General features: G+C 35.1%; 3 protein-coding genes across 3 annotated transcripts; 2 read left to right on the top strand and 1 right to left on the bottom strand.

The window, feature by feature from the left end:
• LOC144453000 (uncharacterized) lies at nt 1–3,805 on the bottom strand. Its single transcript, XM_078144254.1, has 2 exons — nt 3,464–3,805; nt 1–1,618 (listed from the first exon to the last, which is right to left on the bottom strand). Exons 1-2 carry the CDS (start codon nt 3,778–3,780, stop codon nt 163–165), a joined length of 1,773 nt encoding a protein of 590 aa, XP_078000380.1. The 5' UTR covers nt 3,781–3,805; the 3' UTR covers nt 1–162.
• Nucleotides 3,806–4,706: 901 nt separating this feature from the next.
• LOC144452889 (uncharacterized) lies at nt 4,707–9,209 on the top strand. Its single transcript, XM_078144092.1, has 2 exons — nt 4,707–4,991; nt 7,118–9,209. Exons 1-2 carry the CDS (start codon nt 4,810–4,812, stop codon nt 9,174–9,176), a joined length of 2,241 nt encoding a protein of 746 aa, XP_078000218.1. The 5' UTR covers nt 4,707–4,809; the 3' UTR covers nt 9,177–9,209.
• A 662-nt stretch (nt 9,210–9,871) lies between these two features.
• LOC144452890 (uncharacterized) lies at nt 9,872–11,030 on the top strand. The gene has a single exon (XM_078144093.1). The coding sequence runs from the start codon at nt 9,885–9,887 to the stop codon at nt 10,683–10,685; it is 801 nt and encodes a 266-aa protein (XP_078000219.1). The 5' UTR covers nt 9,872–9,884; the 3' UTR covers nt 10,686–11,030.
• Nucleotides 11,031–13,589: the final 2,559 nt, after the last annotated feature.

Genomic DNA, 13,589 nt, shown 5'->3' with positions numbered 1-13,589 from the left:
AATAAAAAAAATAAATATTTGTTATCTAAAATTTATTTGGCGAGCTTGTTGCTGTCCTATTGTGAAAACCATGTCACTTTCTATCAGACAACAACTAATACTGAAAACCTTTACCATATTCTTTACAAACGCTTTCATTTGTGTGGATTTTAATGTACGTTTTCAGAGTGATACTTTGTTTAAACCCTTTCCCAAACTCTCTTTATGTACAAATGGTCTTTCCTTTGTATGAATTCTTGTGTGGCCCTTCAGAGTACTATTGTATTTAAACCCTTTTCCACACTCCTTACATACAAATGGTCTTTCCTTTGTATGAATTCTTGTGTGGCCCTTCAGAGTACTATTGTATTTAAACCCTTTACCACACTCCTTACATACAAATGGTCTTTCCTTTGTATGAATTCTTGTGTGGCCCTTCAGAGTACTATTGTCTTTAAACCCTTTTCCACACTCCTTACATACATATGGTCTTTCATTTGTATGTATCCGTATATGTATTTTTAAACTGTCACTTCTATTAAACCCTTTACCACACTCCTTACATACATTTGGTCTTTCATTTGTATGGATTCTTCTATGTCTCTTTAAATGGCCACTGTTACTAAACCCTTTACCACACTCCTTACATACATATGGTCTTTCATTTGTATGGATTCTTCTATGTGTCTTTAAATTCCCACTCGTATTAAACCCTTTACCACACTCCTTACATACATATGTTTTTTCATTTGTATGGATTCTTCTATGTCTGTTTAAATTCTCACTGCTATAGAACCCTTTACCACACTCCTTACATACAAATGGTCTTTCATTTGTATGGATTCGTCTATGCATCGTTAAATTCCCACTTCTATTAAACCCTTTACCACACTCCTTACATACATATGGTCTTTCATTTGTATGGGTTCTTCTATGCATCATTAAATTCCTACTGCTATTAAACCCTTTACCACACTCCTTACATACAAATGGTCTTTCATTTGTATGGATTCTTCTATGTCTCTTTAAATGGTCACTTGTATTAAACTCTTTACCACACTCCTTACATACATGTTTGTTGTTTGGGTTTACTGAAGTTTTACACAAAATGTTATCGTTATCATTAATGTCTGAAAGTGAACTATCAATCCTTTCAACAGTATCTCCATGCAATGTGACTCCAGTTGGAAATGGTTTACTGCCGAGACTTTCTACAATAACAGCCCTATGTTCATTCCTGTCCTCATACATGTATTCTAAACACTGAGATTGTCTGTTTCTTTGTTGGTTATCATCTTCACATTCTTCTGTCTCTATTGTTACGGAGTTCATCACATTATCACCTGTATTTGTATTTTGTGCAAACCTGGTATCAGAATTGTCAGGAGTGCCATGATTATTTGATCCACATTCACTTGCCCAGTCTGGTACAGTTTCTGAATGGTCTTCTGTACTTAATAATTGGTGATTATCAGCTGAGTAGAAGTTGGTTCCAAGTTCTTGACTTGCCATCACCTCCTCTGAGTCTTGTTGATACTGGCCATCTGTGGTTTCTGATTTCACATATCTATCCTGTCCAGTTGTCATCTCCTCTGAGTCTTGTTGATACTGGTCATCTGTGGTTTCTAATTTCACATATCTATTGGTAAAACATGGGTAGAAATGTTTAACAATGCTTGCATCTCTCATACAAAATAAACAGCACTTTATGCACACATACTTTGTGACTTAGCAATAATCCTGTACTCTGCTATCTAGATGCCAATAGATGCAATGTTTATAATGAGATGCTGATACATTGTTAACTTGATGCACCGTTAATGAGATGCTCTGTGGACACCTCAAAGGTGCAAATTGAAAGCTGTTTACATACACTAATCCCCAAGAGCATTGTTCATAAACGTATCCAGCATGATGCTTTAAAGATGCAAGCATAGTTCATGCACAACATCCCATTATGCTTGATCTGTACTGTAGATGGGTGTGTACGTCAGTAAATATAAGTTTTTAATAATACAGTTTTCTCATGCAGCCTTCTGTTTTTGGCTTAGACCATGTCACATGGTACAATGTATGAACTATTGACCCATATAGACCTCAATTTACATATAGAATGGCCACTGTTATTTTTCTACTTTTAAGTAAATTATTTATTTTGTATGGGATTCTTGCCAGAGCAATGAAGGCTTTGTGCATTTTCGAGTACTTGGATCACTTACTGAGACTACATTGTGAATACTGTATACAAAATATTACACCCCATACTTATTTCCATGTAACGACTGACATCAGTGAATAACTGCAGTGTAATTAATATGCATTTGTGATTCGCCGTAAGGGCTATGCAATATAACATTAATACAGTATTTTCTGGTTGGTGATGATGAATTGACATACATTGGCTCCGACATCATTGCTTGATATTTATAATTACATGGGCTACCTTTACACTATGTACTGTAATTTTTGAAAGCTGGAAGTTTCTCCCCTTCTATTGTGGCTTTATTGTTGTCACTGACACTATGTGTCTCTCAAACATCATATGACATGTATATTTGGTTGAAAGACAATTCAAATAAAATCATTCTGTGAGAAAGCATTGTAGGTGATGCATAATTACCATATGTATAAACAAAGTGTGAACTTGCCAAAGGAATGGATAGTTCAGATAATGGTGCGAGTTGAAGCATGAATGTCATCACAGAAATCAAATATCATAGTAGACTTTTCTCCTCGACAGACAAAATGTGGTACCAATATTTATACTTTCAAATACAGTAGTGACGTTGCATCAAATTAATATGTGTCGCTTGACTCTGTACATCATCATGTTATAGGTAATTGGAACCACAGACAAGTATCAATTCTTACTTGTCTGTGGTGGAACTACACTATATTACTTATTTGTACGTTCAGAGACAATGACACACATACAGTACGTAACTATGAACTTTGTACTCAGAATTATATTTGCACAAGTAGCCATGTACAAATTTCAGCAAACATAAAGCTGCAGTTTCAGTTTCAAATTATACAGTATATACCGACTATGTACTAAAATATTTTATACCTGACTCCATAAAACAGAATCCAGGTAGGTCATAAAATGAGTCAACATAAAATGTGGCCCTCCCCCTGGACGGGTTCTAAAATATGACCGTTCCCCTTGGACAGGTTTCTAAAACATGACCCTCCCCCCAATCCTTTGCCCCCCCCTTCATAATTACTGAAGGATCCCTTACTAGCTAAGTCGTTGTAGTGTTTGATTTACTTCAAATAATCATTTAACCATGAGCTTTTGAAAATGGGAACGAGTTGATATTGGGCCGGGTCTAGTTGAGATTGGGACGATGAAGTAATCCGTCTATGAACCCGGGCTATAAACAAGGGCGTTGTGACATTGCACAGGAAAATAGTCGTCACCATTCTGCAATTTTTCGTGAAATAAATGAACAAATGCAGACTATGAATTAAACTGGCTTACTTTATCGTAATTGACGTAGACTGTGATATATCATCACTTAGGGTGTCACACTCTGTCGATGTCTCCATTTTGACTTGTCTCTGGCTAACAGCAGCAACACCACTGGAGTGGTAACTGCCATGACTGCGATCACCATCTTGTTGTTGACAATCACTTGGGAAACATTCCTCACAATACTGTCTGTGAATTTTTATCATATGTAAAGCAAACACACTATTTGGAACTTCTGAGTAGCCAATAGCTTTACTGTTATGCCAAATATCGTACACAACATCTAGATCGATCAGTGTATTGTTTGGACTGATGGGCGCCGCCATGGTTGATCGAAGTAAACCGTGGTGCATTGTGGGATAGTTGACACTCGCCAGGCAAGCTCGGATTCATATTGAGTAAATGCGATTCGCGCAAAAGACTGACAGACAAACAGACAGAATGACATATGAAGAAAATCGTATTAGCTAGATACACAGCAGCTTAGAAGTTCAATATTTTTGTCAGAAAAATACATTTCTAAACCAAATTTGCCTGGTAATGTTGTCAGGCTATTTTATGAACAGTTCTTAATTAATCTACACATTCTCAGAAACATACCATAGACCCTACACCAGGTGTAGGGTCTATGAACATACCTACCACATTTCAAACCAATATACCTAGCAATAGTTTTATAGTTCAACATGTTTTTGTCTTAAAATACCTTTTAGATCAAATTTGTATATCCTGAGAGCGATGGATGGCATGTCACAAATCAATCTGATTAAAATCCGATGTGGTGAAAGCGGCTAGATGTCCTTATTTACCTCTATTCATCGTGTTGTGACGTTTGTTTTGTTCGGAGTGATCGCCGTGGCGTGGGAATGCGGCGATCACTCCGAACAAAACAAACGTCACAACACTATGAATAGGGTAAATAAGGACATCTAGCTGCTTTCACCACATCGGATTTTAATCAGATTGACATACATACATACATACATACATACATACATACATACATACATACATACAGACTAATAGACAGACAGACAGAGACAGACAAACACGCATGCATACGTACGTTTTTCTTTATCTGCCATTCTTTCTGTTTGTCTGTCAGTCTTTTGCGCGAATCGAATTTACTCAATCAATCTATATTATGTGCGAATCGAATTTACGCAATATAAATCCGCGCTTGCCTGACGAGTGCCACGTATCCCACAATGCACCACGGTTTACTTCGATCAAACATGGCGGCGCCCATCAGTGCCTACGGTACACTGATCGATCTAGATGTTGCGTACGATGTTTGGCATAACAGTAAAGCTATCGGCTACTCAGAAGTTCCAAGTAGTGTGTTTGCTTTACATATGATAAAAATTCACAGACAGTATTGTGAGGAATGTTTCCCAAGTGATTGTCAACAACAAGATGGTGACCACAGTCATAGTTACCAACAACACTGGCAACAGAGACAAGTCAAAATGGAGACACCGACAGAGTGTGACACCCTAAGTGATGATATATCACAGTCTACGTCAATTACGATAAAGTAAGTCAGTTTAATTTATAGTCTGCATTTGTTCATTTATTTCACGAAAAATTGCAGAATGGTGACGACTATTTTCCTGTGCAATGTCACAACGCCCTTGTTTATAGCCCGGGTTCATAGACGGATTACTTTGTCATTCCAATTTCAACTAGACCTGGCCCAATTTCAACTCATTCCCATTTTCAAAAGCTCATGGTTAAATGATTACTTGAAGTAAACCAAACACTACAATGACTTAGCTAGTTAGGGAGCCTTCAGTAATTATGAGGGGGGGGGGGCAAGGGATGGGGGGGGGTCATGTTTTAGAAACCTGTCCAAGGGGGACGGTCCTATTTTAGAACCCATCCAGGGGGAGGGCCACCTTTTATGTCGACTCATTTTATGACCTGGAGTCAGGTTTATAATATTTTAGTACATAGTCGGTATAAACTGTATAATTTGAAATTGAAACTGCAGCTTTATGTTCGCAGAAATTTGCACATGGCTACTTGTGCAAAAATATTACTGCGCATAAAGTTGATAGTTAAATGTACATGTGTACTATGTCCAACTGTACATCCAACATTCACTTCCTAACCCTTCATTAAATTGTACACACTAATGACACAGCCTAGTTATACCTTCATAAAACAAAAGACTAAAGATTGACTGAACAATGTTTTTCTGAAAATGGAAATGAATTGATCTTTAGCACATAGTGTGAATCATTTGAATAATGTGCTACATTGTTTTTGGTCTGGTTGTACACCATACCTCTCATTGTCATCACAAAACTCACAATGGTAATCAATCAGACAGACATACAAATGTAATGCCATCTGTCATCAATGTCTCTGAACGTACAAATAATTAATATAGTAATCTTTTAGTGTAGTTCCACCACAGACAAGTAAGAATTGATACTTGTCTATGGTTCCATTTACCTATAACATGATGATGTAGAGTCAAGCGACACATATTAATTTGATGCAACGTCACTACTGTATTTGAAAGTATACATGTAAATATTGGTACCACATTTTCTCTGTAGAGGAGAAAAGTCTACTATGATATTAAATTTCTGTGATGACATTCATGCTTCAACTCGCACTATTATCTGAACTATCCATTCCTTTGGCATGTTCACACTTTGTTTCTACATATGGTAATTATGCATCACCTACAATGCTTTCTCACAGAATGATTTTATTTCAATTGTCTTTCATCCAAATATGCATGTCACATGATGTTTGAGAGACACATAGTGTCAGTGACAACAATAATGCCACAATAGAACGGGAGGAACTTCCAGCTTTCAGAAATTATAGTACATAGTGTAAAGGTAGCCCATGTAATTATAAATATTGAGCAATGATGTTGGAGCCAATGTATGTCACTTCATCATCACCAACCAGAAAATACTGTATTAATGTTATATTGCATAGCCCTTAGGGTGAATCACAAATGCATATTAATTACACTGCAGTTATTCACTGATGTCAGTCGTTACATGGAAATAAGTATGGGGTGTAATATTTTTTTTATACAGTATTCACAATGTAGTCTCAGTAAGTGATCCAAGTACTCGAAAATGCACAAAGCCTTCATTGCTCTGGCAAGAATCCCATACAAAATAAATAATTTACTTAAAAGTAGAAAAATAACAGTGGCCATTCTGTATGTAAATTGAGGTCTATATGGGTCAATAGTTCATACATTGTACCATGTGACATGGTCTAAGCCAATCACAGAAGGATGTATGAAAAAACTGTATTATTAAGAAGTGATATTTACTGAGGTACACACCCATCTACAGTACAGATCAAGCATTATGGGATGTTGTGCATGAACAATGCTTGCATCTTTAAAGCATCATGCTGGATAAGTCCAAGAACAATGCTCTTGGGGATTAGTGTATGTAAATAGCATTTAATTTGCACCTCTGAGGTGTCCACAGAGCATCTCATTAACGGTTCATCAAGTTAAAAATGTATCAACATCTCATTATAAACATTGCATCTATTGGCATCTAGATAGCAGAGTACAGGATGATTGCTAAGTCGCAAAGTATGTGCGCATAAAGTGCTGTTTATTTGTATGAGAGATGCAAGCATTGTTAAACATTTCTACCCATATTTTACCAATAGATATGTGAAATTAGAAACCACAGATGACCAGTATCAACAAGACTCAGAGGATGTGATAACTGGACAGGATAGATATGTGAAATCAGAAACCACAGATGACCAGTATCAACAAGACTCAGAGGATGTGATAACTGGACAGGATAGATATGTGAAATCAGAAACCACAGATGACCAGTATCAACAAGACTCACAGGAGATGACAACTGGACAGGATAGATATGTGAAATCAGAAACCACAGATGGCCAGTATCAACAAGACTCACAGGAGATGACAACTGGACAGGATAGATATGTGAAATCAGAAACCACAGATGACCAGTATCAACAAGACTCAGAAGAGGTGATGGCAAGTCAAGAATTTGGAACCAACTTTTACTCAGCTGATAATCACCAATTATTAAGTACAGAAGACCATTCAGAAACTGTACCAGACTGGGCCAGTGAATGTGGAACAAACAATCATGGCTCTCCTGGCAATTCTGTAGAAACCAGTTTTGCACAAAATACAAATACTGGTGATAATTTGATGAACTCCATAACAATAGAGACAGAGGAATGTGAAGATAATAACCAACCAACAAACAAACAATATCAGTGCTTAGAATATGAGGACAGGAATGAAAAAAGGGCTGTTATTGCAGAAAGTCTTGTCAGTAAACTGTTTCCAACTCAAATAATAAAAGTCACATTACATGGCGATACTGTTGAAAGGATTGAAGGTTCATATTCAGACATTAATGATAAAGGTGACATTTTGTGTAAAACTTCCATAAACCCAAACAACAAACATGTATGTAAGGAGTGTGGTAAAGGGTTTAATAGCAGTAGGAATTTAATGATGCATAGACAAATCCATACAAATGAAAGACCATATGTATGTAAGGAGTGTGGTAAAGGGTTTAATAGCAGTAGGAATTTAATGATGCATAGACAAATCCATACAAATGAAAGACCATATGTATGTAAGGAGTGTGGTAAAGGGTTTAATAGCAGTTGGAATTTATCCATGCATAGAAGAATCCATACAAATGAAAGACCATATGTATGTAAGGAGTGTGGTAAAGGGTTTAAAAGAAGGGGCAATTTAAAGAGACATAGAGGAATCCATTCAAATGAAAGACCATATGTATGTAAGGAGTGTGGTAAAGGGTTTAATAGCAGTGGGAATTTAATGATACATAGACAAATCCATACAAATGAAAGACCATATGTTTGTAAGGAGTGTGGTAAGGGGTTTAATAGCAGTGGTGATTTAAAGATACATAGAATAATCCATACAAATGAAAGACCATATGTATGTAAGGAGTGTGGTAAAGGGTTTAATAAAAGTGAACATTTAAAGATGCATAGAAGAATCCATACAAATGAAAGACCATATGTATGTAAGGAGTGTGGTAAAGGGTTTAATAGCAGTGGGAATTTATCCATGCATAGAAGAATCCATACAAATGAAAGACCATATGTATGTAAGGAGTGTGGTAAAGGGTTTAAAAGAAGGAGCAATTTAAACGAACATAGAGGAATCCATACAAATGAAAGACCATATGTTTGTAAGGAGTGTGGTAAAGGGTTTAAAAAAAGTGACCATTTAAAGATGCATAGAAGAATCCATACAAATGAAAGACCATATGTATGTAAGGAGTGTGGTAAAGGGTTTAATAAAAGTGAACATTTAAAGATGCATAGAAGAATCCATACAAATGAAAGACCATATGTATGTAAGGAGTGTGGTAAAGGGTTTAATAGCAGTGGGAATTTATCCATGCATAGAAGAATCCATACAAATGAAAGACCATATGTATGTAAGGAGTGTGGTAAAGGGTTTAAAAGAAGGAGCAATTTAAACGAACATAGAGGAATCCATACAAATGAAAGACCATATGTTTGTAAGGAGTGTGGTAAAGGGTTTAAAAAAAGTGACCATTTAAAGATGCATAGAAGAATCCATACAAATGAAAGACCATATGTATGTAAGGAGTGTGGTAAAGGGTTTAATAGAAGTGGGAATTTATCGATGCATAGAAGAATCCATACAAATGAAAGACCACATGTATGTTAGGAGTGTGGTAAATGGTTTTATAGCAGTGGGAATATAATGATGCATAGAAGAATCCATACAAATGAAAGACCATATGTATGTAAGGAGTGTGGTAAAGGGTTTAAAACAAGGAGCAATTTAAACGAACATAGAGGAATCCATACAAATGAAAGACCATATGTTTGTAAGGAGTGTGGTAAAGGGTTTAAAAAAAGTGACCATTTAAAGATGCATAGAAGAATCCATACAAATGAAAGACCATATGTATGTAAGGAGTGTGGTAAAGGGTTTAATAGAAGTGGGAATTTATCGATGCATAGAAGAATCCATACAAATGAAAGACCACATGTATGTTAGGAGTGTGGTAAATGGTTTTATAGCAGTGGGAATATAATGATGCATAGAAGAATCCATACAAATGAAAGACCATATGTATGTAAGGAGTGTGGTAAAGGGTTTAAAACAAGGAGCAATTTAAACGAACATAGAGGAATCCATACAAATGAAAGACCATATGTTTGTAAGGAGTGTGGTAAAGGGTTTAAAAAAAGTGACCATTTAAAGATGCATAGAAGAATCCATACAAATGAAAGACCATATGTATGTAAGGAGTGTGGTAAAGGGTTTAATAGAAGTGGGAATTTATCGATGCATAGAAGAATCCATACAAATGAAAGACCACATGTATGTTAGGAGTGTGGTAAATGGTTTTATAGCAGTGGGAATATAATGATGCATAGAAGAATCCATACAAATGAAAGACCATATGTATGTAAGGAGTGTGGTAAAGGGTTTAAAACAAGGAGCAATTTAAACGAACATAGAGGAATCCATACAAATGAAAGACCATATGTTTGTAAGGAGTGTGGTAAATGGTTTTATAGCAGTGGGATTATAATGATGCATAGAAAAGTCCATACAAATGAAAGGCCATATGTATGTAAGGAGTTTGGTAAAGGGTTTAATAAAAGTGAACATTTAAAGAGACATAAAAGAATCCATACAAATGAAAGACCATATGTATGTAAGGAGTGTGATAAAGGGCTTAAAACAAGGGACAACTTAAAGACTAATAGAAGAATCCATACAAATGAAAGACCATATGTATGTAAGGAGTGTGGTAAAGGGTGTAATACAAGTGGTGGCCATTTAAAGAAACATAGAAGAATCCATACAAATGAAAGACCATATGTATGTAAGGAGTGTGGTATAGGGTTCCATAGCAGTCGTGATTTAAAGGTACATATACGAATCCATACCAATGAAAGACCATTTGTATGTAAGGAGTGTGGTAAAGGGTTTAGATTGAGTAGCAATATAAAGGTACATGGAAGAATCCATACAAATGAAAGACCACATGTATGTGAGGAGTGTGGTAAATGCTTTCATACCAACACCAATTTAAAGACACATGAACGAATCCATACAAATGAAAGACCATATGTATGTAAGGATTGTGGTAAAGGCTTTCATAGTAATACCAATTTAAAGGCACATAAACGAATCCATGCAAATGAAAGACGTATGTAAGGAGTGTGGTAAAGGGTTTAAAGACAGTAGTACTCTGAAGGGCCACACAAGAATTCATACAAAGGAACATTTGTACATAAAGAGAGTGTGGGAAAGGGTTTAAACAAAGTATCACTGTGAAAACGTGCATTAAAATCCACACAAACGAAAGCATGTTTATGTATGTAAAGAATATGGTAAATGTTTTAAGTATAGTGGTAGTCTGATAGAAAGTGGTTTTCACTATAGGGAGAGCAACTTAACAAGACGTGACAAGCTCACCAAATAAATTTTAGATGACTGTAAATAAGATTTGTCATTGACAGATCTTTTATTTTATTTCCTATGTTCCTCTGAAAGATTTTCTTTTACCACAGTTGTGATCTCTCTTACAATGATACATAATAAGTAAAACAACATGTTGAATTTTGGCAAAAATATGAATAAATAGTAGCCCTATTAACATATTGTGAACAATGTTGAAGGTTTGTTATTGTAAGTTTTTTCAAGATATTAATTACCATTGCATTGTACCAAAAATATGAATAATTAGTAGCCCTATTAACATATTGTGAACAATGTTTGTTTGTTATTGTAAGTTTTTTCAAGATATTAATTACCAATGTACCAAAAATATGAATAATTAGTAGCCCTATTATCATAATGTGGCAAATGTTCGTAACGAATCTATTAAAAATCAGAAAAGGTGAACTGTGTGTCACTGCAGCTAACCAACGTCTTTCACCAATTAACAGTACACGACTCCATCCAGCTAGATATTAACATATTGATTCAAAAACTGAAATTTTCATTTCTCCAGGTGGCTACTAATTGGGAGGGGACATTTCTACCATCGCCATGATGCCTACGGATTGGGAGGGGACACCTCCAACAATGAAAACATTTTTGAAAATAAGAATACACAGGCCATTTAGAGGCATACAATATCAAATCGTACACATATCAAACCATAGACATAATATCAAACCATACACATCAAACCATACACACTATAATATCAAACCATACACATTATAATATCAAACCATACACACTATAATATCAAACCATACACATTATAATATCAAACCATACACACTATAATATCAAACCATACACACTATAATATCAAACCATACACATTATAATATCAAACCATACACACTATAATATCAAACCATACACACTACAATATCGAACCATACACACTACAATATCAAACCATACACACTATAATATCAAACCATACACACTACAATATCAAACCATACACACTACAATATCAAACCATACACACTATAATATCAAACCATACACACTATAATATCGAACCATACACACTATATCAAACCATACACATTATAATATCAAACCATACACACTATAATATCAAACCATACACACTATAATATCAAACCATACACACTATAATATCAAACCATACACACTATAATATCGAACCATACACATTATAATATCAAACCATACACATTATAATATCAAACCATACACACTATAATATCAAACCATACACACTATAATATCAAACCATACAAACAATATAATATCAAACCATACACATTATAATATCAAACCATGCAAACAATATAATATCAGACCATACACACTATAATATCAAACCATACGCATTATAATATCAAACCATACACATTATAATATCAAACCATGCAAACAATATAATATCAGACCATACACACTATAATATCAAACCATATGCATTATAATATCAAACCATATGCATTATAATATCAAACCATACACACTATAATATCAAACCATACACACTATAATATCAAACTATACACACTATAATATCAAACCATACACATCAAACCATACACACTATAATATCAAACCATACACACTATAATATCAAACTATACACACTATAATATCAAACCATACACATTATAATGTATTACACATAACATCAAACCATATACATTATAATATCACATACACAAAATGTCAAACTGTACACATAATTCAAAGGCTTGACCATGATCTTTAATGCCTGAAGTAAAGTAGTTTTACTATCACATAAAGATTATCTAAGTACTTTGGCAAAGTTGCTAGAAAGTTTACATAAGTAGACTTGGTTAAGGACTACTCTTGAAATTGAATTTTAAAAATACCGCCAATGGCATTGTAGCACAACTGCACAGTTTTTAACAGTTTTTAAAAATGTTTATTCATATGCTAGTCCATGCTAACAATAGGTGTTCATTTGCTGACTGACTATCCATTTGCCTATCCAACGATGTTGCTATCTTTGCGATATTCATGATTATTTGGCTGTTGCTATGGGCATGGTCTTGTTGCTAGGCAAATTTACATACATTTTTCATACAACCTTAGTTGTTTCTCAAGAGCTGAGTAAACCATTGTTTATAGATATATAATTTGGAATTGATTCAAATGCATAAGTTTGCATGTATATATACAATATCCATAATTATTCAACCAATGTAAATTCTGATGTAGTATCCTAACACTTGTAGATCAAATATTTACAATAATACCAGGAAATTTCTGACTTCGATATTAGGTAAATTCTCCACTTTGATTTGGTAGGTGTGTTTTTTTGTTCAAATGTTGACATTACAAATCAACAGGTCAGTTAGCATTGGCAGTTCAGTTTTGGTGTGAGATTGACAGCCCATTCTCTCCTGTCATACACGAGTCTAGCACATCTAGAAGAACTCAGCTCCAGCTATTCTGTCAAATCTGTTCACCATTCCCTACATTGTATCCCAGGATGCAACTTGGTAATACTAGCTGGGCACAAGTGTCCTTTAAATGTTCCACTACTGATTCAAGATTGGTTGATGTTCATGTATGTAACCCCCCCCCCCCCCCCCCCATCACACCCCACCCCTCCATGTAATACATGTATAACACACC

The sequence above is a fragment of the Glandiceps talaboti genome, chromosome 23, assembly GCF_964340395.1.
Source record: "Glandiceps talaboti chromosome 23, keGlaTala1.1, whole genome shotgun sequence".
Classification (NCBI taxonomy): domain Eukaryota; kingdom Metazoa; phylum Hemichordata; class Enteropneusta; family Spengelidae; genus Glandiceps; species Glandiceps talaboti.
The sequence above is the reverse complement of the archived record's forward strand: the minus strand, read 5'-3'. Positions and strand labels throughout refer to the sequence as shown.